The sequence below is a fragment of the Gymnogyps californianus genome, chromosome 2 (assembly GCF_018139145.2).
Source record: "Gymnogyps californianus isolate 813 chromosome 2, ASM1813914v2, whole genome shotgun sequence".
Lineage (NCBI taxonomy): Eukaryota > Metazoa > Chordata > Aves > Accipitriformes > Cathartidae > Gymnogyps > Gymnogyps californianus.
The window spans coordinates 67,646,885-67,669,637 of NC_059472.1; the positions used below are offsets into that span (position 1 = coordinate 67,646,885).

At 36.3% G+C, this 22,753-nt stretch overlaps 1 protein-coding gene across 1 annotated transcript in view; it reads left to right on the forward strand.

Annotated features, from left to right (window-relative positions):
• The window catches only part of ELP2 (elongator acetyltransferase complex subunit 2), a 38,783-nt gene that overhangs the window by 1,020 nt on the left and 15,010 nt on the right, over positions 1-22,753 (forward strand). Inside the window, exons 3-12 of the mRNA XM_050890786.1 lie at positions 552-637; positions 2,433-2,583; positions 3,825-3,902; positions 8,193-8,257; positions 13,635-13,701; positions 14,656-14,790; positions 15,748-15,843; positions 17,731-17,831; positions 19,807-19,938; positions 20,435-20,584. Coding sequence (XP_050746743.1) covers positions 552-637; positions 2,433-2,583; positions 3,825-3,902; positions 8,193-8,257; positions 13,635-13,701; positions 14,656-14,790; positions 15,748-15,843; positions 17,731-17,831; positions 19,807-19,938; positions 20,435-20,584 — 1,061 coding nt within the window. The remainder of the gene's footprint in view (positions 1-551; positions 638-2,432; positions 2,584-3,824; positions 3,903-8,192; positions 8,258-13,634; positions 13,702-14,655; positions 14,791-15,747; positions 15,844-17,730; positions 17,832-19,806; positions 19,939-20,434; positions 20,585-22,753) is intronic.

Genomic DNA, 22,753 nt, shown 5'->3' on the forward strand with positions numbered 1-22,753 from the left:
AAACTGTTAATGTAACGTGCCCATTGCTTTTTGGGGGGGGAAGTACTGAGGTGAAAACATTCCTTTTTAGTAGTGATATAAACTGCCATCCCTTCAACTGGTTGCACTAAAACATTTTCTTCTTAAAATTGATTAAAAGAAATTATTTTCAGGGAACTTGAGAATTAAATTTTCATGTGAAACTTTGAATTCTGTTTGGTTAGATTTCTCTTGCTTTATTTTCCTATCCTCCAAAAAGATCAAACAAAAAAAGAAAATATTAAATTACACTGTTGGATTTGAGAATCTTTTTGGAAAGATATATTTATCACATTCATACAGAACTTTAAATATTCCTCTGACTTTTCTCTTTATGTTGTCTTAGAGAATACCTTTGCTCTTAAGCTGTCTTGCACAGTGCAACTTATATTAGCCATACTTTATTTTGATGGAAACTTTTCTTACAGTTGATACATGATATTTTGTGAATAGTAACCAATGTAACTGCTTATGTTGTTGACTGCTGTTACAAAGTAAGTGTTTGCAAAACTTATCAAAATGTATTTTTTTAGCTTCTGAAACAGAGTTAATTTCTGGTGGATCTGATAAACAGCTCATTCTTTGGGAATGGAATGGAACAGGAACATGGAATAATCAAGTAAGCAGGATTAACCTCTTTTTAAAGCTCTCCCTGCCCTAGTTTCTTACATACCACAAATTATCTGTTTTGTCTGTATTTCTTATTCGTACCTCTTCGTTTTACCTTGACTATTGAACCTGGTGTCTATCTGCTTCAAATTATTGATATTCTGTCATGCTATGTTTTACTTCAAATGTTGTTTCTTCTTTTCTGTAGTTTATCTTTTTTAAATCAGTCTTCATTAAGAAATTAGCTAACCAGTCATCAGGTGGATGTCTCTAGCATGTCTAAAAGATCCTGTTTCTGTTCTTGAGTCATCGGCTTTCTGATCTCATGTAGCACTTTCCTTTAAACTGCCTTAAAATCTTCAAACCATGAGGTTCATTTTTAGTTGACATTTCCTGTACCCATCCTTCTTGTTTCTTTATATCCATTTCTAGTGATTTCCGGTCAATCTGTGTCACAGTGTAGTGTTTATATATAGGTAGTCTTACCAGGATGATATACAAGTTGGCGTCAGTGTTCAAAAAAAACATAAAAAAGTCTGTGCAGCAATTGAGTTTTGTTAGAGAAATTGAGAAAAGTAAGGAGACATGCTAATTTATTATTCATACTGTAAAATGTAAGGCAAAAGATGGAGTATGGTGTAAAAGAGCCTTCAGAATGAACTGAAATTTAGAAGAAAAAAACCCTATAACTTATTATCTAACTTTTAAAATCTTACTTATTAGGCATTGGTTTGTGAATGGCTGTGTAGGTAACCCATTTCATAGGCTATCTCAAACTAGATTAGAATTGGCATTTTAAAATGCACGAGAATGCATACTAGGGGGAAATACACCTAGTTTGATGAGAGAATGTTGTCAGAAATAATTAATTTCTGATCATGATCCATTGTAACTGTTTACATATTTATTTAAAATAACTTACAGATTTCTTTAACCTTTTCTACTGATGTGGCGCACAGCCTTATGCTGTGTGGTGCACAGTCTTTGAAAAAGAATGTGGCTAAATGTGCACATTTTAATGACAGTTCTAGACTAGTGTAAATTCTTAAAAACAGGCGAAGTTCTATATTGGACCAATCAAAAATTCTTACTGGGGCCTACCAGGCTATATTTTGGAAGGAGATGTCAAGTGCATTTATGATAAAATTTGGATAAATGCTGGATGACTTCTGGTCACAGAATTAAAAGCTTCTTGTTTTGCTCTTTGTGTTTGAGGAACAGGTTACAAATTGAATCACCTGCATTCGTTCATTAAGAAAGTAGGTTCTTAAGTCTAAATTTAGAGTTTTTGTTTTTCATGTTGGTGTTTTGAAGGAGTAAAAAGCTGTTTTGATTTGCGAGAACACGCTAAACATTGATGCTAGAGCTACAGTAGCTGGTACTTATTCCATTGTGTTTTCTGCTCCGTCTCCTTCACTAAGGTTCTCCAAACTTTTATGAGATGTTCCTTAGGGTGAGGGGCAAGAGAAAGAGAAAAAGGAAGGAAAACTGCTATTCCTAACTTCTGTACTATTTCCAGCTTTCCTGAAGGAATGGTGAGGTTTGTATAGTGTACAGAGGAACATTTAATTCTGTTCATCTTTGAACAAAATCTTATCAAGTTAATACTCATTACTGCTGTATCCCTTCTCTGTGTTTTCCTGGAATATGCTATAGCTTAAGCATAGCTTGGCAGATACTCTGCCATTGCAGGTATACAACTCGTTTTCAGTATTAAATTATTTTATTTCTTAAAATGGCTTTAAAAATTCTCTCAGATAAGTTACTGGAATTTAAAACTTTATAAAACTTTCTGATGTGTTCAGCTTGTGAAAAGCATTCCTCTCAAAGGCCATGCTGAAGCTGTTTGTGCTGTGGATGCTGTCTACCAGTCAGATGAACCTGATTTAAAACTGCTAATAGCTTCTGCAGCTTCTGACTCTACTGTGAGAATCTGGTCTCGGCATGGTTCAGAAGGTAACTTTTTTTAACATTAAGGACAACATACTGGCTTAATAAAAATGATGAATGCTTATCCATTGTAGTACTTGGCTAAATACTAACATCTTTTAATGCAGCTACATTGATATCTCTTCAAACTTGGGTACATCAAACCACTGTATTGCTCTTTGAAAGCTGAGGGTTATACTAGTTTAACAGCTTTGGGTCAGAGTTGTTCTGCAGAATGATTTATCTTTGTTTTTCATCAGTGATGTGTTGGCTGAATGTACTTGTTTCTTTTTAATATGTATTCAGAATCTGATAATCTGAACCATCATTTTGCCCTGTAATGTGGGGGCAGACTTAGCTGTATGTGTGTGTGAAGTAAAATTAGTAAAATTAATGCTGGCGTTAGAAAGGTGAGGTTAAACTAGTCACTTGTTTGTTACTATTGACTTGAGTCCAATGAAGTTTGGGATAGTAGGATCTTGACCTTCTGGTGAACTGGGCCCTTGCATGCACACAAGGAAGAGCAGCTCTTTGAAATAAATAAAAAATAAATAGGATGGATAATCTAGATTTAAAGTGTTATTTGCTAGTTGAGTTGTGCTCACTGCATCCTCAAGCTGCTTTCTTCCTTATCTGGTGTATTTGAGAATTTCACATTGCCCTGCCTGCATAAGAGAAATAGGTGGGAGTTGCCAATCTTCAGTCTCATGTTCTGGAAGACATTTCTCATGCTCCCAAAGCACACTATGAAGTCCTGTCCTTTCCTTTTTGTCTTGCTGTTGTGGAAGGACCAGTTCTGCTTCTGTAGAGAGGTTTTTCTGCTATCCTATTGGTTAATCTGATGTTGATGGCTTACCAGTTTAACCACTTCTAGGATCTCAGGGGTGTTCGCAGGTTTCTGCTCATCTCTCTATCTGCTCTTGTAGCAAATGGATTCAGTTTTAGCTTCCTGTGTAGTGAATGCTGTTGCCACAGGATATAATTTGCAATATTTATCCCTTCCATGTGTTACCACAGTGAAGCTGGACAACTTTAATACTCAGAGGAGAATAGTGATTTTTAGCTGAGTTAGAAGATAACTCTGGATGAATTTCTATGGCCCCATAGAAGATAACGTTATTATTTAGGCTTCTGAAAAAAGTTGAAGTTTTTCAGCTCCTTAAAATAGAATTGAATGGGAAATTTTAACTACATAATGTAGTAGGAAGTGACAGTGTAACTGTAATACTTATGATGAATGAGATCAACGCTGTGTTCTTGTTTTCCAGCTAAATGCATTGAAATTCTGCAGTTTGGAAATGGATTTGTTATGGATGTCTGCTTATCCTTCTTGCCTGGCAGCAATAGTAAGTACAGCTGCACATCTTGAATATCAATGCAGGAAATGTAAAATCTAAGAAATCCCACAAATAGATTTTCATTTGACGGACTCCAGATCCTTGTGCCATATTTTTTGTTTTCTACGGAATCAGCCTAAGCTGCTGCTTGTATCTAAAGATTTTCACTGAACTCTTCTTAGCAATTGGAAAAATACTGGCTGAATACAGTGTCTTCACAATGATGCTCAAATGGAGTTCTTTAGTTGAACTCGTGAGACAGAGAGCTTAAAAAGGGTAACAGGGCTGTAAGTGAATGGGATAGGATGGTGCTGTTAGTTTCGCCCCCTCCTTGTGGTGCTGCTGTGTATGTTTGTTCTTGTTTGGATTGAAGGGCAAGATCCAGAAAAAGAATCTGCAGGCCTGCATCAAAAATTGCAGATTAACAAGCAGTGTTTATCACCTGTTCAGTCTTAAATGTGAAAAAATTGAGATGCTGAACAAGTTTAAGCTGACTGTTCAGTATGGTTTATATAGTTTTCTGTTAACGTAAGTGTTCAGATTTTGTAGCCTGCCACAGACATGTTCTTCTGTTGCAAATCTGTAGAAGCTTTGTTTTTTTAAAACAAAATGTATTCTCAAGCCAGATAAGTACGTTGAATTAGGTTTGTGTTTAAGTATCATTAGAGCCTTTCACCTGGATGGAGGAGTGCCAGGCTCCCAAGAGAAAAAGTACTGAAGTTTCTTACTGTATCTAGAGTTTTCAACTATTTACTGCATGTGTTCCACGCTGATTTGTTGTTTAATTGTATGCCTCCAGAGCAGTTATACAGAAGCTTATTTTATTCTTTGGCTTGTGATAATTCTGGGAGATATGAAAGCTCTATCAAGATGTGTTGTCCCACTTGGAAATGCTAATGTCTATTTCCAGAGTGTGTCTGATATCAAAAGCAGCGTCTGCACAACTAAAGAACTTTAAACCTCTCTCTCTATTTTTCCTGTAAATATACTAACAGGTAGTTGTAAAGATGAAGTTAAAGGGCTTGAGTGTCAATTAAAATCATTACCTCCAGTGTGAATTTTTGTTAGAAGTGAAGTGTCTGTGGTGCCAGTTTAATAAGTATAAAATTCATATTGCAAAGCAATATATAGTATTTCTTCATTTATGATACTGTACAGGTAAGAAGTTCTCACTGTAACACTCTAGAGTAGTGCATCTGTTTAATGTTGAAATCATGTTGTATATAAGAGAAGTGACCATTCATTTTGGAAAAACCTTAAATGAAGATTATCGTATTAATTCTTAAAACTAAATGCTTCTGAAACCTAAATTGCATGGAGTGCTTGAAGCTTCTTTAAATGGTGGAATATCAAGCATTTTGTTTTGCTGTTGAAAAATCTACCAGAGTCCCGCAAACCAAGTGTTGCTTAAAGTTCCATTCAGAGCAGGACAATCCTTTATTATGGCCTCTTCCCATCCCAGTTCAAATTAGTTATCCAAAACAACACAGTGCTCATAACCTGAAAAAGCGTACTTTGCTTTTCTGAAGAACTGAAATTATTTTCAAATGAGAAATTATTTGTGTAGGTTTTGTATGGAAATTTAAAAAAAAAATCCTATACATTTATGTTTTTAATGCCAGTTCCAATATGAATGATCTGTGCTGCTAAAATTGTCAAGAAACAGTTTAGATTTTGAACCATAAATGTATGGTTAGAAATGTTTCCCCTAGAAATCTATAAAGGGGCTTTTAATATAGCATAGCCATGTTCTGTGTTTTCTACCTAAACCTGACATAGTAGTCCGTACAACTGAACTGTTTTTGTTCAGAAGAGTATGTTAATTCTGAAATCTAAATAAAGTAGCTTAAAATATATTATTAAAAATCTCTCTGCTGATCATTTTGTCAGAAACATTAATCTGTAATGGCAATTTGGAATTTTAATGAGCTTCAGGGAAAAATGATCTGTGATAACTTTAGGAGTTGCTCTGAAATCTTTATGAAGGCTATGTTGGCAGCTGTATTAAGATTTAAAGAAGCTTTTCTCTTGAGGACAATCTGCAGTTCTTAAGTCAGGAATTAAATACAGAATTACTTTTCTGAAAGTTGTAAACTACTCTTCTGAACTGGAAGCATTTATAGTAAGCTCTAATTTCACCAAGCAAAGAAATTTCAAGCTCGTGTTGAAAATTGATTCATATGTAATGAATGCTTTAATTTCAATGGACATTGAAGTTCATGATGCCTATTATTTTAACTGATTGTCCTTGAAAATAAATGATTTAAAAAAAAAAAAAAAGTTAAGAATCATTTTTGTGAAGAAGTCAAATGGGGAAAGCCAGTAGACTGCTCATAAAAACACAAACAATCATTTGCAGCTGGAATATAGCTTAAGCACTTTACTGGCAGCCTCTTAGTTAAGGAGTTTCTTTACAGTTATTTTCTGAGTCTTGAAGAAAAGCTTCGTACTGTTTTGTTTGCTTTGTTGCTTTTTGCCTTGCAGTGTCTACAGAAACTCTGCTTCTAAAATGCTGGGAATAGGATTTACTGTTTTACAGATCTTGATCAGCTCTTTTGTCATATACTGTGATTCTTCCTACCACATGGATTATTGTGGTGTCATAGCTTGGCCTCTGACAACTAAGAATTGTCTCCTCAGAACTCAATTGCAACAGGTGAAAAAAAGAGCAAGCAAGCTTGAAAAAGCTTTGCTGATCACACTGTCCCAATTGCAATTGGACCACACTTTCCAACTCATTTTTTTCTGTTTCCTTTGCAGGACTTTATCTCAGTCAGATCCAAATTCTAATACTCTAGAGCGATTACGTGAAAAACTATGCACTAGTCTGTTTTTGCCAGTTATATACTTCTTGATAGAACTTTACGAGTGAAAGCTTTTGCATTTGTCTGATACAGCAACTAGATCATAATTCTCGTTTTTATCAGTCAAACTTTGATTCCATTGAATAAGTATGTCATTACTGTAATGGCCCATAAAATGTATTTCTCAGGAAAGGATGATACAGGCTCCAAGAACATACATTGTATCGTATTTTGTGGAAAAAAACCCTACTCTTGCCCAATTTCCGTGGATCTGAAGACCAGGTCTTCTTTCAAAACAGCTCATTACCTGCAGTCCAAAGCAGTCTTTTTTGGCCCCCTGTAAAGCAAGGAGGAGATGGAGGTGAAATGTGACTTAGAGGTTGGAGAGAAGCAGCAAGTGATGGAGGTGTAAGAATGTGAAATGTGACTTAGTGCGAGAGGAGCAGCAGATAACTAGGCACAGATTTGGTACAGGCAGAAAGAGGAAATTAGCATAGAGCATAAACTTATGAATATTCAAGTTGATTTTTTGGTCTATCCATAATAAAGAGAAAATTACCTCTTTAAAGGGATGACATTTAGTTTTTTTAAATGAAGTAGTTGATTTTAGTGAAATTTAGTATTTAGTTTTCTACCCAGACTTGAGAAATGCAAATGTCTAGCCCTGATAACTTATTTCTTCATCATTTTCTAATTAATTCCTTTTCTTTTGCTGTTTCACTCCCTAGCAGTACTACTTCATCTTTATGACCCAAAAAGAGTGGAGTAAGAGTTAACTGTTTTTCCCGATCATCTTCTGTGGGAGAGATGAACTAATACACTGCCTAACTTCTCTTGTTTTCCCCTTAGACATAACTTCGTCTGGTTTGATTCAATAGACCTATGGTTTTTGCACACTTTCTAGATAGCTTGTAGAAGTAAACTACTACTCAAGACTTGAGTAGGTGTATAATAATGTTAATTGCTTTCATATCCTTGTGTACAGTGAGTGGTGGTCTGTCATCCTTTTTTGGTATGTCTTTTTATTTGCTCTGTAATAATTATGCTACCTCCATCTATATACTTATTTCAGTTGATTTAGGACTTCAACTGTATTAGTTCTGAGTCATTTTGTTTTGCTGCTTGCTCCTTTTGTATTTAGAGCAAATGCCTGTTGATATCAATAAAACATAATTAATTAAAAATCCCTAATACTTGAACTTCCTACAGATATGTGAGCTTGAAGCAAACTACTCTTTAGCATCTTAAGTATTTGTCAATACTATTTACCTGCCAAAATAACTTGTGAGTTTTGTGTTCTTGAAATACTAGTTTATTTCAAACAATATTAGATGTCTAATTTAGAAAACATAAAAAAGTGGTATCATGCTTGCCTGTCTGTATTAATATATTTATTGATACTATATTGATTTTTGTTATTTATATAATTTTTCATATCCTAGAATATTAGATTTTGTAACTTGAGTAATGAAGACTTTTTTTGTTTCCTTTCCAGTACCAATACTGGCTTGCGGTGGTGATGACTGCAAAATATATTTGTTTATACAGCAGAATGGCCAGGTAATTACAGTTTTTGTCTCTTGCTCAGAACATTACACAGTTCTTCTGCTTCTTTCGTTTCCATATGTGCTGCTGATTTTTTTGAGGTTCTTCAATAACTGCTATCTGTCTCTAGATAGCCATCACATACAACTACCTCTGTTCAAATAGTTCATCCTTTTTTCTAGGTAATGATGAAATGTGCACACAGAATGTTGAAGCTGGATTCAGTGCATAAAAGTGTTAGTTTTTCTTATTTTTTTCCCTGTGTGAAGATAGCCTGTGTTTCTATTCTCACTGACATAAAATAGCTACAACTGTCCTTCTTTACTGAGTATCCATGTATTGAATGATTCATATGGAAATGATGTTACTTTCAGTCTATAAATTCTTATAATAAAACTGATATGATTTCTATCTGTGGAATTGTATATTTGTTGCTAAGCATGCCCTTTGTGCTGAATGCTTCTGAATATCGAAAGAAATATTTGAAGGAGTGCCTGATCTTCTAAAAGCATGCATATTTTTCATGTATTATTTGGAAGCTGTAGCTGTCTTTAGTTTTTCATATAGTTAAATGTTCCTTTGGAGTGCTACAAAGAAATTCTGTCCTCTCTTGCATCTGTTCAGAAGTTTTGTTAGACTCTAAATTATGTGTTGAATGACTGTCTTCCAAAACAGAAGTCAATTTCTCTTCTTTCTCTCTATTGCTCCCTTAAAAAAACCCCCTCAAACCACAAACACTGCCCCACAAAGCACCAGTGAACCTACCATTCAGAAGCCCCCATTGAAACTACCATATGTAGGAACCACTTTTCTGAATTTGTTCAGGCACAGTCCCCTCGGAGACTGAAGAATAGACACTCCTTTTTGCTTTTTGAGAGAGATAAAAGCTACTTTATAGATAATTTTGCCTGTTTATGCTGCAACACACAATAAGATTTCTTTTTTTTGTTGTCTGTAAAATAAATACTTCGTCCTTTATCTGCTATGTTCAGTGATTTCTTGACCACTGAGCAGGAAAGAAGGGTCACTTTCTGAGCTTCCCCCCCCCCGCCGCCACCGTAGCTCATGAGTTAAATCAGTTTAATGATGTTCTTTGGGAATTAGCAATAGCAGAATGCCATTCATGATTCTTAGTGTGCTAAAGAAAGACTTTTAGATCAGGGGTTGTGCAGTTGATTTTCCCCATTCAAAATCTGGAACTTGTTTTCTTGTATGGTTCAGATTAACAAATAATATGCCGTTTGACTGCCAAAAGTGTTCAGAGATCCATAACTTATTTTGCCAGTTGTTGCCAAACTTTTGAGTATAACAGCAGTCTTAGCCATTCTTAAATGCAGTCGGTCTGTGGAGGATAAAGGAAGGTAATTGGAATAAACAAGCTCCATCTTCAGCTTCATAAGCAAGTTTATGCTGCTGTCTTTTTTTGGAGGTAGGAAACTTTAATCATGCAAGGGATGAGGAATTGTCTCTTATTTTGCCTGTGTTTTTTCACACATTTTCCTTCAATTTTAGGAAGTATTTTCACCAGCTGTCCTGGCAGAGTTGGGGTTCAGAGTCTCTCTTTTTTTAAACGAGATGGGACTTCTGGTTGGTGTCTGTCTTAACTTTCCAGAACATCTGTTTTAACTAAGTAGACTGTACAGACCTCAGAGAAGAGCCCAAATTTGATTCCCTGTGGAATAAAGTGCCTGCATAGTGCATTTACAGCTATTAACAGAATGAAAACATCATTGTGAGCCTTCTGACATAAATTCCTTCCTAGTTGCTAAAGGGAGGTTCTCCTCTTTAGTGGGGTTCTCTCAGATCTGCTGATACCTTTTTATGGCTTCTGTAGTTCTACTTTTAGAGGTATTTGAAGGAAATATTAGTGTCGTCCTGTCACTTTTCACAAGAACTTAGTGTAGAAGAGTGATTAGAATCTAAACTTCATCCTTCTCTAACTGGTAAGGGCCTGTAGCTCTGTCCTGTTAATTGTGACTCTTGGAAACCTCTTCCTTTAGTTAACGTCCTAAAAAAGATTCTATGAACCCCAAGGTAGAATGTAAGTTCATAACAGGACATTCTAATGAAGCTTGGAGGGCACTGTTATACTCTGAGGGAGTATGAGGCATCTTCAGTTAGCTGGTAAAGGCTGCCTTTTGGTAAACTCATGAATTTTACAGTTGAAATGTATTTATTCATAAAAACTGCTTGGTTTTTGAAATTGAGTGGGCAGGCTTCAAATCCTTTAAGACTCTCTACCCAGAGATCCCTTACTGTGTTAAGCAGTAGAGAGAAAATGTTCTCTTTGCTTTTCTGAGTTCTTGAAAGAGGGTATTGATTTGTAAAAGTACCTAGGGAAAAATCTTTCAGAAACCATTATATGTCTTCCTGCTTGAGATATTACAGGCCTATGGAGGGGAAGTAAGTAAACTAGAAGATCAAAATAGAGCTTTAAAATAAAACATCTCTATGTAGAGCTTGGTTTCTGTGACAAGATTTTGCTGTGCATGTTTGAGTATGTTTCCCCCAAATAATTTGGCCTCATTGAAAAGTGGAATAAGAGACTCAAAGATAATTCGGGCTCTTTCTACAACACTAACAGCTGAATAGAGGAGGGATATCGCATCTAGTGTCCAGTGAAGAGAAACTGAGAAGATTTGGAATTCTGTTACCTTATGTGACAGTTGCCAAATTTGCCAAACAATAATACCAGCCTGGTCCTGAAGGACAGGTACCCAAAGCGTGGGCAGAGTTAGTTGTAGAGAGTGTGCTGGGCATGTCCACAGACAACCAGGCTTCGTTAGTTCTGCTACCTACAGAACAGCTTTATTCTTTGCCTAAAAGAAAAAGAGACCAGATTGCTGCTATGTAAAAATGTTCAGGGATTAGTTAGGAGGCATGGGAAAGCCTGTGAAGTAGGTGATTTGGACCATGCGTTTTTGTTAGATTCAGCTGTTGGTACTGTAACGTCCAATAATCTTATGTATCCAGTAAGGACCAAGGGGAAAACTGAAATAGAGATGGAGAAAGCTGAGACTATAGAAACAAAATCTGTAAAAATGAGAAGAATGACAGCTCAAAATACTTGCAAATATAACCTAGGCAATATTAAAAACTTTTGACTGAATCATTTAAAAATAATGACCATGTGCATCTGCAAGAAGCTTTAAATTGATGCAGTTTTAGAAGAGAATGTGTCTGAAGAAACTGAATGTGTGATACCAAGAGATACAGACTTCAAAGAAAACAGCAAAAACAATACAAAAAAACCCAAGCAGAGGTCATAACAGCAACACTACTCCTTGCTCAGTTTCAGTGGACAATTTTTATTTTTATGGGAAACAATAGCTTGAAAATTTTGAGTGAGTGCTTTTTCTGTAGCACAAAAGAACTACATGCTTGACTTAGGCTAAGTAGTGCCTAGAAGCCTATCTGGGAAGTGAATTAGAAACTTGGGGTGGTATTAATAACCTCAAAGTAATTAGTTTTACTCTCTTTAAAGAGAAAACAAATGTCTACTTTTCTTAATGGTTCTCTTTGATGTGAGAAGATGAGGGTAATTTAAAAAAAAAAACAACCAACACCTTGAAATTAAAAATTATTAGATGTGTGTTTAGATTAAAGTCAAGTTTCAGGAGATATGCACACTGTTCAACATAAAAGGAACCATAAAAGACAAGAATGTTAGCAACAGTTCAGCCTGAACCAATCTTTGGGTTGGGAATAATTTTACCAGCTAACCTTGGTGAATGTAAAATACAGAGCATTATGTCAAAGATCGTATAAATGAATGAATAAATAGGTGTTTTATCTATTATCTGAAATGTGAATTGCTAAAAAGATTTTTTTGGTGTATTTCCAGAAACACATAGCCTTCAGAAGAACCTTTAGGTCACAGTTTGATCTTGCTTCCTGGGCTGTTCCTGCCTTTACTTACACATAACCAGTTGGGTGTTTAATATAAACATCTATCTGGAATGCTACATCTGGAAGTGCCAGTGACTGCAGAAGTGACAAGCCAAACGAGACTTGGGTGGCTGTGAGAACACATTCTTAATCAAGACCAAAACTTTCTGATTTGGAAGTCTCTGTTAAGCTGTTCTGGTCACATATCTCATATACAGATTGTTCTGTAACATTAAGAATGCAAATTTAGAACAAGGAGAAGCTGTGTAACATTTTTTGATGGGAAGGTGTTTTGGGGGAATACCCAGGAAAGTATGGACCAAAGAGAAGAGGCACTGATTTCTGAGTATGTTTGTTAGCTGTAAAATTGTTTGGGTGAATTACCGTTGCTGACTATCTTCTCTGAAGCTGAAGACAGAGATTTTGAGAGAGCCTTTCTTATTGTGTTGCTCTTTTTATTTATTTATTTTTTTAAACTATTTTATTTTTTTATTACAGATAGAGAAAGAGAACTCAGTTGCAGTCTTGTGCTGAGAGCAAAGACTGTCATTTAATCTTAACTCTTAGTAGGTGTAGGTAGGGGATTTAGCAGAATAGAATACAAGAAATAATGTGATAGTTATTCATTTGTACTAAACTACACTAACATTTTAACTGTAATGGTTATTTCAAACATTTTAAGTCAACTTGGGATCAAAAAATGTCATGGAAGTAGGGCTTTTTCTGGGCAAAGAAAAATAGAAATGGTTTAAATGCTAATTAAGCAATAAACACTTCTACCTTGAATCAAAACAAAATGGTAATATTATATACGTTATTAATTAAAATATACTACTAATGAAAGTTCTTAGTAGAAAATCTGGACTGTGTTTGCATTCCTGTGTTCTTGAGCCTGTGTTCATGCAGAGGTTTCCATCAGCAGATACAGTTCTTGATGTATGCCTTCCTTAGAAACTTAGTCAGTAAACTTAAGAAACATAGGGAATATTCCTGGCCTCATAAGTAATTCTTAGTAATAGTATTATATTACAAATTAATTATTGAAATAATTTCAAAACATCTACCCTTCTTTTTGCACTTGATTTTACCTGTATTCATTTTCCACATCATCTGCAGTTGCATCTACTTGACATGTGTAATACAAATTATTTACCATGTCATACCTCCGTTATTCTTTGCGTAGCACTATAAGCCTGATAAACTTTAAAAATTTTCATCTATATTGTAGAGAGACTGTAGCCTCTTGAAGGCGAGCACCTTAAATTCTTATTCTTTCCTGCTCATATATGGGAAGTGCCATGATGTGACACGTTTACCCAATGGTGGCAAAACCAAAAAGGCCTATTTAGAATCTATCAGTAAATTACAATCCTTAGCAGCTTATTTTTCCAATTTCAAATAATGGAAGCTGTAAACATGAAAGACTTGAAAATCCAAAGCTAATTGCTCATATGTGCATGGTAATTAAGTGCATTTCTATGATATAACAGGAATTTTTATTCAGTTTCAGAAAACATTAATACTCCCTGGCCATGAAGATTGGATAAGAGGCATTGAATGGGCAGTCTGTGGTCAGTATGAAAGAGGAATAAAGTGGAATACTGGTTTAACGACAGTAGTGCTGTTTTACCCGTCCAACAGATGGTTTTGGTGCACTGTAGCGCCTAAGCTCTTGCAGTTGTGAATTTTTTTCTGAGATGGTGGTACAAATATTAAAAATCAAGTTAGAACTTTGTGTCCTGTTAAAACATAAGAATTGTTGAACCTATACTACAGTTATATTTTAGTTATCAAAATTATGGCTACAGTAGGATTGATACAGAATGATCATATCTTATGTTTGCATCCCTCATTTTGTCTTGCTTGCTTCAAGTATGTTTACCTGACTGGTAGCTAAATGCAAACAAACAGGAGTTTTAGCAACTTGTCCTTTTCAATATGCAAATGTCTGTATCTGAGTGAGGAAAAGTTGGCTGCTTTTTCAAAGGGGGGGAAAGTAGGAGGAAACAGTACTTTTCTCCCTCCCTCTTTTTTTTTTTTTTTTTTTTTTTTTTTTTTTTTTTAGAATAGGCGATCAAGAGGAGAATCTATTCAGATGTTAACTAATCAAATAGTTCTTGCAATGGCAAAAATAAAATAGAAGGAATTAGAGGACGCTACAATCCTGAAGAAAGAAAAGGAAGAAAGGAGTTATTGAAGAGTATTGAGGCTGTCAGAATTTTGAGAGTGAAGGCCATAAGTAGTAAGGAAGTATATGTACAATATGTATAGTATTTACCATGTCTTCTAAGCAGAAGAATGTCCATAGTCAGTGTGTTCTAAACTAGTGGACAGTTTGAAATGGGAGAGTAAGTTGATGTTGAAATAAAACAGCAGTTTATGATACTGTGCACAATAGGAAAAATTAGGATAACGCTGTAGTACATATTTGGAAAGATGGTAGGTTAGTCATGGCAGTGGTTGCAATGAAAACATGGCTCTAATTTTTTTATTTTTATTTTTTATTTTTTTTGGAAACCAAATAGGTGAAGACCTCTTCTTAGCAAGCTGTGCTCAGGACTGTTTGATAAGAATTTGGAAAGTGTGTACAAAGTCAAAGCAACTTCCAGAAACTGAAGATGATTCCATAAGACTGAAAGAGAATGTTTTTACTGTCAAAGGTAGGTAACAGCTGTAAAATTCTCTTGCACAGCTTCTCACTCGTGTACCTGTTTGTGGTTTCAGGGTGGCTAACAAGGTGGTTACCATCTAATTTGTTTTGTTTCTTGTATTAAAAGAATCTGAGACCAGTCTGACTGCATTATTTTTATTCAACTGTTAGGAAAAGTGGAGCTATTGTTTTAAAGCCGTGACTATGTAAAGTTAATGATGTGTTACAAAAAATGGTAAAGCTGTGAGAGAGCTTAATAACAACATGTGTTGTTACACATATTCCAAATGCAGTACATAGTCAGGATATATATTTGTCTGTGGGAGGTAAGCTGTTGTGCAGTTCTCCTTCAGTTTAATAACATACCTTTAATTTTCTTTCGAAATCAATGCATTAAGAGGCACTACTATTTCTTAAACCTTAGAAGAATACTGGAGATAACAGATAAGTATGTGCAGCCTTACTTTTTGGTTATTTAACACACTGAGCACTGTAATATCAGAGGCTTGCAATGCTGACGTTGTAGGGTAAATTATTAGGCAACTTAGGTAATATAATGAAGTTTGTATGATGTTATGTGTAAAAAGTGCTCATGCTACTTGCTGCAAATCCTGATTCATTGTTTGAAGTATCTTCATGCTTGTATTTACAGCCATTTGGAGATGTAAATATGCTTAAGTTAAGAGTATGGGTAGAGCCAATGTCAGAGAGTTTATTTCAGAATTGCTTGAGAGTTCTCCAGGAATTCTGTGATACCACTCTAAGGCAATAGGCTGACGTCTTAGTGTCAATCTGGTACTCGGGGATTGCGGCAAAGTAGGTTTTCAAGGAGCTGTTCAGTGTCAATAGGCTATTGAGAATTTGGTAGATGATGAAAGCAGTTGATTTTTTTCACTGAAGATATCAGAAATGACCTGGTCTTTCTTGGCTTTTAGAAAGAAATGTGCTTTTCTCTGATTTGTGGTAGATACTGATACAACATATGCAATTACCTTGGAGTCTGTGTTGGCTGGTCATGAAAACTGGGTGTATGCAGTTCACTGGCAACCTTCACTTTCCAAAGGTAAAAAGATACAAAACATTTAGCAGTTATGATAAGTGTTGTATACACAGAGGACAGTCACATGTCTTTGTATTGTGTTTGCGTGTTCACTTGTCACTGTGGACTATGAAAATGTTTAAATTCTGCAAATGATGTTTTATAAGTAAATGGATGTTTTGGCTGAATGTGCCATGATAGCACATCTTACGGCACAGGCTTTGTCTGTCATTGTGTATTGCATGATGTCCTCTCTTACTTGTGTTTTGTTTAATGAATGAAATAAAATAACTGAGCTGTACTGGCTTTGTTGTAATTGATTTGCTGTTTGTGGAATAAAAATTAGTTTAATTAATCAGTATGAATTAATAGCTCTAATATTTTACCTTGAGACATGTATTTGAAATGTCTGTTCTTTGGACGGTCAGCATTAACTCAAGAGCACTCCTTACTTTTTCTTGGACTAGAAAGGAACAAATAGCAACATTCAGAAGATTAATCTTCAGTCATCTGTGCATTAATATAACATGCCAGGGATTCCTTGAGTATCAGTGTTCTCTAGCTAGCATGTAGCTTTAAGGCATTAATGCAGACTGTCATTGAAAAAAATGTTATTTACAGTTTAATTTTGCATCTTGCCCTAGTCTTTGTCTGTCTTTTTAAATCCTTAAATTCTGACAGCCTTGTTTGTGGTACTGATTTGCTGGTGCATATCTGCCTGGAGTGTAAGAGAAGGAGATTCTTGATTTGAGATGCTTGCACCATCAGAATGCCCTTGTGTATTTGTATTGGCAAAGGTGTCTTTTTTCCTGGGATGTTTTAGAGTTACTGATGGCAGGTGACTTCACCGGTACAAAGCACAGCTTTTTTCCAGTGTATATACAACACTTGAACAGTAGAGTGCAATTAGAATGTCAAAATACCTGTAGTGAAAGACACAGGATTTACTTTAGAAATATTGGCTTAGTTATCTGTTCTTTCACTTTTTTTTTTTTAAACACCACTAAAAGATTTTGCCTGTTAAAGCAAGGTTTAGGCAAAATACAGTCACGTAAGTCTTGCACTGCAATCTGAAAAACTGTCCTGTTAGACCATGAAGTTTTCCAGGTGTCTTACATCATGCTTCTGCATACGTGCAGCTGCTTGCATTCTGTGGCCTGCCCAATCTTGGATTCCCCAAAATAGATTTTCTTCTTCAGTAGAGTCAGACTGATCTGAGAGAGACCTTCTCAATGCAGAAGGTAGGAGGTTTGGTGTGACATAAGATACTGCCTCAAGAGATGCCCACCAATGTCTCTATCTCAAGAAAGGTTCCCCAGCAGTTCTAGGGATTTCCCAACTGGGTGATGGACCAGTTCCGTCTTCCCCGTTCTGGCTGTGTTAGGCCGTTGTCTGGAGTGTTTCACTGCGTTTTGGGGAGCAGTCCTTACTGCTGTATGTATTACAAGATGCTAGAGTCTATTGAAGTCTGTAGTGAATCTAACACTTAATTTGGAAAAAACACAGTGAATACTGGCATAGAGATTATTTTGTTTTAAACTGGAAATCTCTCTGTAAAAACTAATTTGAGTAACAGAACTGAGAACTGCTACGCAGTCTCTCTGTGAAGCTCTATCTTTTCCTCCAAATTACATTTGTTTCAATGTCAATTTTGAGTGAATAAACAGTACAATATGGTTGTTCTTATGTACGTGTTTTACATTTTCTTTGAGAGACTATGGCTGAAAAATACAATACCTCCTAATGAACGCCTAGTAAGAACATAGAGCCTGTGAAGTCTGGCATTTAAGTACTGCATTGCACGTTTCTGATGCTGAACGATTTTCTTAGCGTGTTTGGATTTCAGTATGACCAAATTCTTTTAGAAAGTGTTCTCATAGGTTGTAGGGTAATTGTTTTCTTGTACTGTAGATGGCAGCATGCAACAACCAATGAGGATATTGTCTGCATCAATGGACAAAACTGTGATCATCTGGGAACCTGATAAGGAATCTGGAGTCTGGCTAGAACAGGCAAGTGTCAGTCTCTCTCACAATATGTACTGTATTCAAGTTGTGTTTCCAGCATTGTGTGTGTACTGGAGGGAACAAAAACTATAAAATGCTGGGAGAGAAAGGCAAAAGCATTTTCTTGCAAAAATACTCATTCTGATGCTGTGTTGCAAGTAAAACTATATTTTTCAAAAATTATGTGATGCAGTATTGCTTGTTTGCTTTCTTATTACCATATTGGGGAGTTTCTAAGGAGAGTTTGTTCTCACCTGGCATTCATAGTGTAGCAAGCCAGGTACTGCATAGTAACACATACTATGTACTCATGGTAAGAAGAGGAAGAAACCATCCTGAGTTATTTGTAGTTAATCCTTGTGGGAATGTGCACCCAAGCAGTTACTACAGAGCAGCTGACATGCAATTCACAAGCCTGGTTTTACTCATAGTTTGTTCATGGTCTGTGTCATTAGGTTTTTCTTCCATTTGAGCTGGATACTCATGTTTCAGTGTAGTATTTTGAACACTGTCTAACGAGGATCATCCTAAATAAACAACTAGTACAACCAGATTATCTAGTGCTTTGGTAGATGTCTTTGTTTTCAGTTGACCTTTTCCAAATTGCAGTAGTTCAGCCGAAATTGTTTGTGTTGGGTTATGCCAACCATTGTTTATGGTCTTTCCTGTCACAAAGAAAGTTCTAATCCTTTCTTGGGAGAAAAAAAAGAGAATTACAGTAGATGGATTTAATTTTTCCCCTGTTCCATTGAAAAGTTCTTGTGCCTTTCTACTTGAAGTAGAAATTAGTTCATAACAGGGCGATCACATAGAGATGCCATTTGTCCCTAGTTGTAATGCTTAGTTGTGGCTAAATTTACAGGCTTCTAAAAATGGATTGTGCAGTAAAGCTTGTTGCAAGTTGTTACTCTTTCTTTGTCCATTCCATTTGCATTGGTTAGACCTCAAATGTGAAGCTTGCAGTTCGGATCAGACATTTTAACTGCAACAAGGGAGGGAAACCTGAGCTGGAAGCCTGCAGGGAGGAAAGGTACAAGGGGAACATCCCATTTTCTCTCTCTTCCATTTTGGTATGATGAACAAGAAGTTTTCACAAAATCATTCCGCTGCTCAGAGGTGAGACTAGGATTCTGCCTCTAGCATGGCATATCAAAGTCACTTCCATATAAGCGTTACTTTTTGGAATGAGTGCTAATAAAATCGACACACTAGTCCATGCTGCCATTTAGAATGATGTATAGATTAATTTCATTGTGATCTTAAGAGCAGCTGTATAATAATGGGGGAATTGTTAAGAGTTCAGCTTGAAAGGAATTGTGTTCTTATCTGTTCAATAACGCTTGCAAATGTAACTTTAATAATCTTTTAACATAATTAAAAACTTGAAAGAGCACTAGAGCAACTATAAGGCGTGTGTGTATGCACACATACATACATGCACAGTCACAAGGGAGGCACAAAACAGAGGCCAAAATATGCCACAGAAGGAATGTGGAGCAAGTCGCAGGGATTCATGGAGAAAGACGGTAGTGGAAATGTGGTAGTGAATCTTGGAAATACAGGAGGGAAAAAAAAAAGTAATTGGGAACCACTGTTCCTTTGGACCTTTTTTCCATTTTGTGCAACAGAGCAATAGGAAAGCAACAGAGGACAAGAAGCTGTTGCATCCAACAGACTGGAATGAAACATAGAAAGATTGGGTTCTCGTCTCATCTAGTGTAGTATTTTCTTTCCCCTGGGTGATTGAGCAAGATCCTATCCTGAGGTCTTTACGAAGGGAGGCTCCATTAAAGTGGCATGCAGCTTTAATTCCCATGATACTTTAGTGCTTAACTTTGCAATGAAAATATTCTTTAAATGTATTTCTGTGTGTTATGTGAACTGTTGCCTATAGCTAAATTTTCATCTCATGAAATTAGGATGAGTTTATATGAATGAAAGGCCATTTTCATGGATATTTCACTTCTGATCATTAATTCAGGTGCGTGTAGGTGAAGTGGGTGGCAATACCCTTGGATTTTTTGACTGCCAGTTTAGTCCAGATGGTTCGATGATCATTGCTCATGCTTTTCATGGAGCACTACACCTTTGGAAACAGGCTACAGTTAATAAGGTATGTTGTTTTATTATTACTATTATTACTGAAAAGAATTACACTTATATGTCACTTGAGGTAAGTTCTATTGTTAATAGAAAAGTGTAACAATACAAGTTAAAATTAATGATTGAAATAGTCCTTCTCTGAATATAATATTCTGTAGGAGTCTTGCTCCTGCACAGAAGGGAGGTTGCAATCTTCCAGGCTCTAAAACCTGTTGCTTCCCTGTGGGAAACGTAAAGTCAGTGGAATAGACTGAACTCCTTTGTGGTTGTGCTTTGTTCAGAAGTGGCAGCTGAGCCAATGACACAAGTTTCTTTTAGATTGGAGCAATAAATCAGTATTTGTGTCTCTTTGGCCACTCTGAGTTGTAATAATTTGCTGTTTTCAAATGTCTGTCTTTTGTCTTTCCCCCCCTTCCTTAATAAGGATGCTGGTACTTTTATTTTGGTTAGAATACACCAATCAGTCAATTGAAAACTTCTTGCTTCTTTGGTGACTTTTTTGATAGAAAGAATGGACTCCAGAAGTTGTGATTTCAGGACATTTTAACAGTGTAGAAGATCTAAAGTGGGACCCAGAAGGAGAGTTTATCATCAGTGTTGGTTCTGATCAAACTACTAGACTCTTTGCTCCATGGAAAAGAAAACAAGAGACAGAGGTACGATCTTCAAGGATTTTGTGAGCTTGGTAAAGAGGGCTTGTCTGTCCTGAGTTTGGAACAAGTCACCTGAATATAACTCATACCTTAAATTTCCCCAAGCCATGATCTGTTCAAAACTGCTTGTGTAAATGCTTGGTTTGGTCATTCAGTATGTGCTGTTTTCACTTGAAAAATACTAGTGGCAGAGTTTTAGCAATCACATAGCATGACTGTTGTTTAATCCTGAGTTCACCTCTGGGTTACCTTCAGTAAGTGTTCTCCCAGGGTCTTAAAAACCAGACTGTGCAGTAATGCAGAAGGAGGAATACATGGCTGATTCTAGTAACCATCTATTGTCCCTGTTTAACACTTGGCTAAGCACTGGTGCAGGTAATCATAAACTCAACTTTGATTGTGGTTTTTTACACAAGCTTAATCTAAGCAAAGTTCTTACTGTATTTTTTACACTGTTTTGTTTATGACTGTGATTGTTTTACTGGAATGATTATCTGAACTGCATGAGTGCAGTTGGTACCTGTGCAAGCAACTTTTCAGGAAGAATTATTCCTGAATAACTTTGTGTGTTCCAAAATAAGTCTAAATTTTGGTGTGGGGAAACCCTGTCTAGGAATGCAAAAGTTCCTGTTTCTAGTTGCTCATGCATTTTCCTCATCTACAAATACAGCTTTTTCTGGCAGAACAGTACTAATGTTCCATTCAGGAAACTGGCAGAAACTAGACTGACTGAAGTCATGTAAGGCCCTGTGCAAGCTGTGCTATTAGTTGTGGGAGGTAAAGGGCAGCTATTACAACTGTCTCATCAAAGCTTCTGTAGTGCAGACCAGCACAGGATGTCTGATGTTTTTGCAAGAGTGAATTTGGCATCAGTTCCTTGATTTCCTTCTTCCAGGCCCCACAGAAGTGGTGGCAATCCCACCTCAAGTGCTAAGCTTTGCCTTGTGTTGTAGGAAGGGCATCTCCAGTTTGCTTCCCTGACTCTTCCCCTAATCTCCAATCTGGAGGGTACAGCAGCTCTGTGGAAAAGATAGTATGTTGGATTTGACATATGGAAACAAAGTCCAGGACTAGCACATGATGTAAGTTGGCAGCATTCAAAAAGTTGTCAATATCATGTTCCCTGTGACCTACTGAAGTACCACTCCTTATTATGTATGCTGCTTGCTAAATTTTTATCCTATTTTCTGGAAGAACTGAGCTTTGTATGATTTACCTGTACAGCTGTTCCTGCTGTCCCTGAAACTTTTGAATTAATTGATTTAGCAGAGTGATTGCAGTCTTCATATCTAAGTTTGGTGTGAACTGAATTATTGTACTTCCCCTTCCTGTTCTGACAGAGTGCAGCCACCTGGATAGTTCGAACAGGTGTAAATCCAAGTAGCATCAACACTTGTTGCTGCATGGGGTGTGGGAGAAAGCTATAGTATCCTGTCGGTGGGGTGAAGTGGAGGGTTGAGATAGAAATGGGTCATTTGAAGGGGTGTGTTCAGGACTTCGGAACTCTGAAAACCAGGTGTTTAGTTCTGCTGCTCATGAACTTAGATAACATAGGCTTTCAAAATGCTTTACTTTCTTTACCATACTGAGTTTAGTATCCGAAAAATTACAACAGGTGACATCTGATGTTTGTCTTAACAAGACACAATGGACGGTTGAGATATGAAAAGTTAGTATTACAGCTCAATATTCACGTTTTTCTCTATAAAAAGAGAAGTAAGTGTTAAATGCAAATAATCATCCCTTCTTAAAATCTCAATTCTGATATTGTACTGGGCTCAAATATCAGACATGAGGGATAATAATCAGCTTCAATTTGTCATGCAAATTTGCACCCTGATTTTTCTGGAAGAAGCTTACTGCATGACTTACGCATCCCTCTCGTCTGTTTTGGGGTTTGGGTTTTTTGGGTTTTTTTTTCGTTCCTGTTACGTGCTGTGTTCTAAAGCATGCAGAGATGCACCTAGTAAAGGGTAAGAAGGGTTTATTGCACTGTTTGCTTGCTTGCTTGTTTGTTTGTTTTAAAGAATTAATGTGTTTTTCTCATTGGAAAATAATCAAACTCTTGTGAAAACATGAGAGCTTGTAGGATCTCTCAAATATCCCATTAAGGATATTCCATCTATTGGAAACTTCGACATTCCAAACTCCATTTAATTTTTAGTGATATAG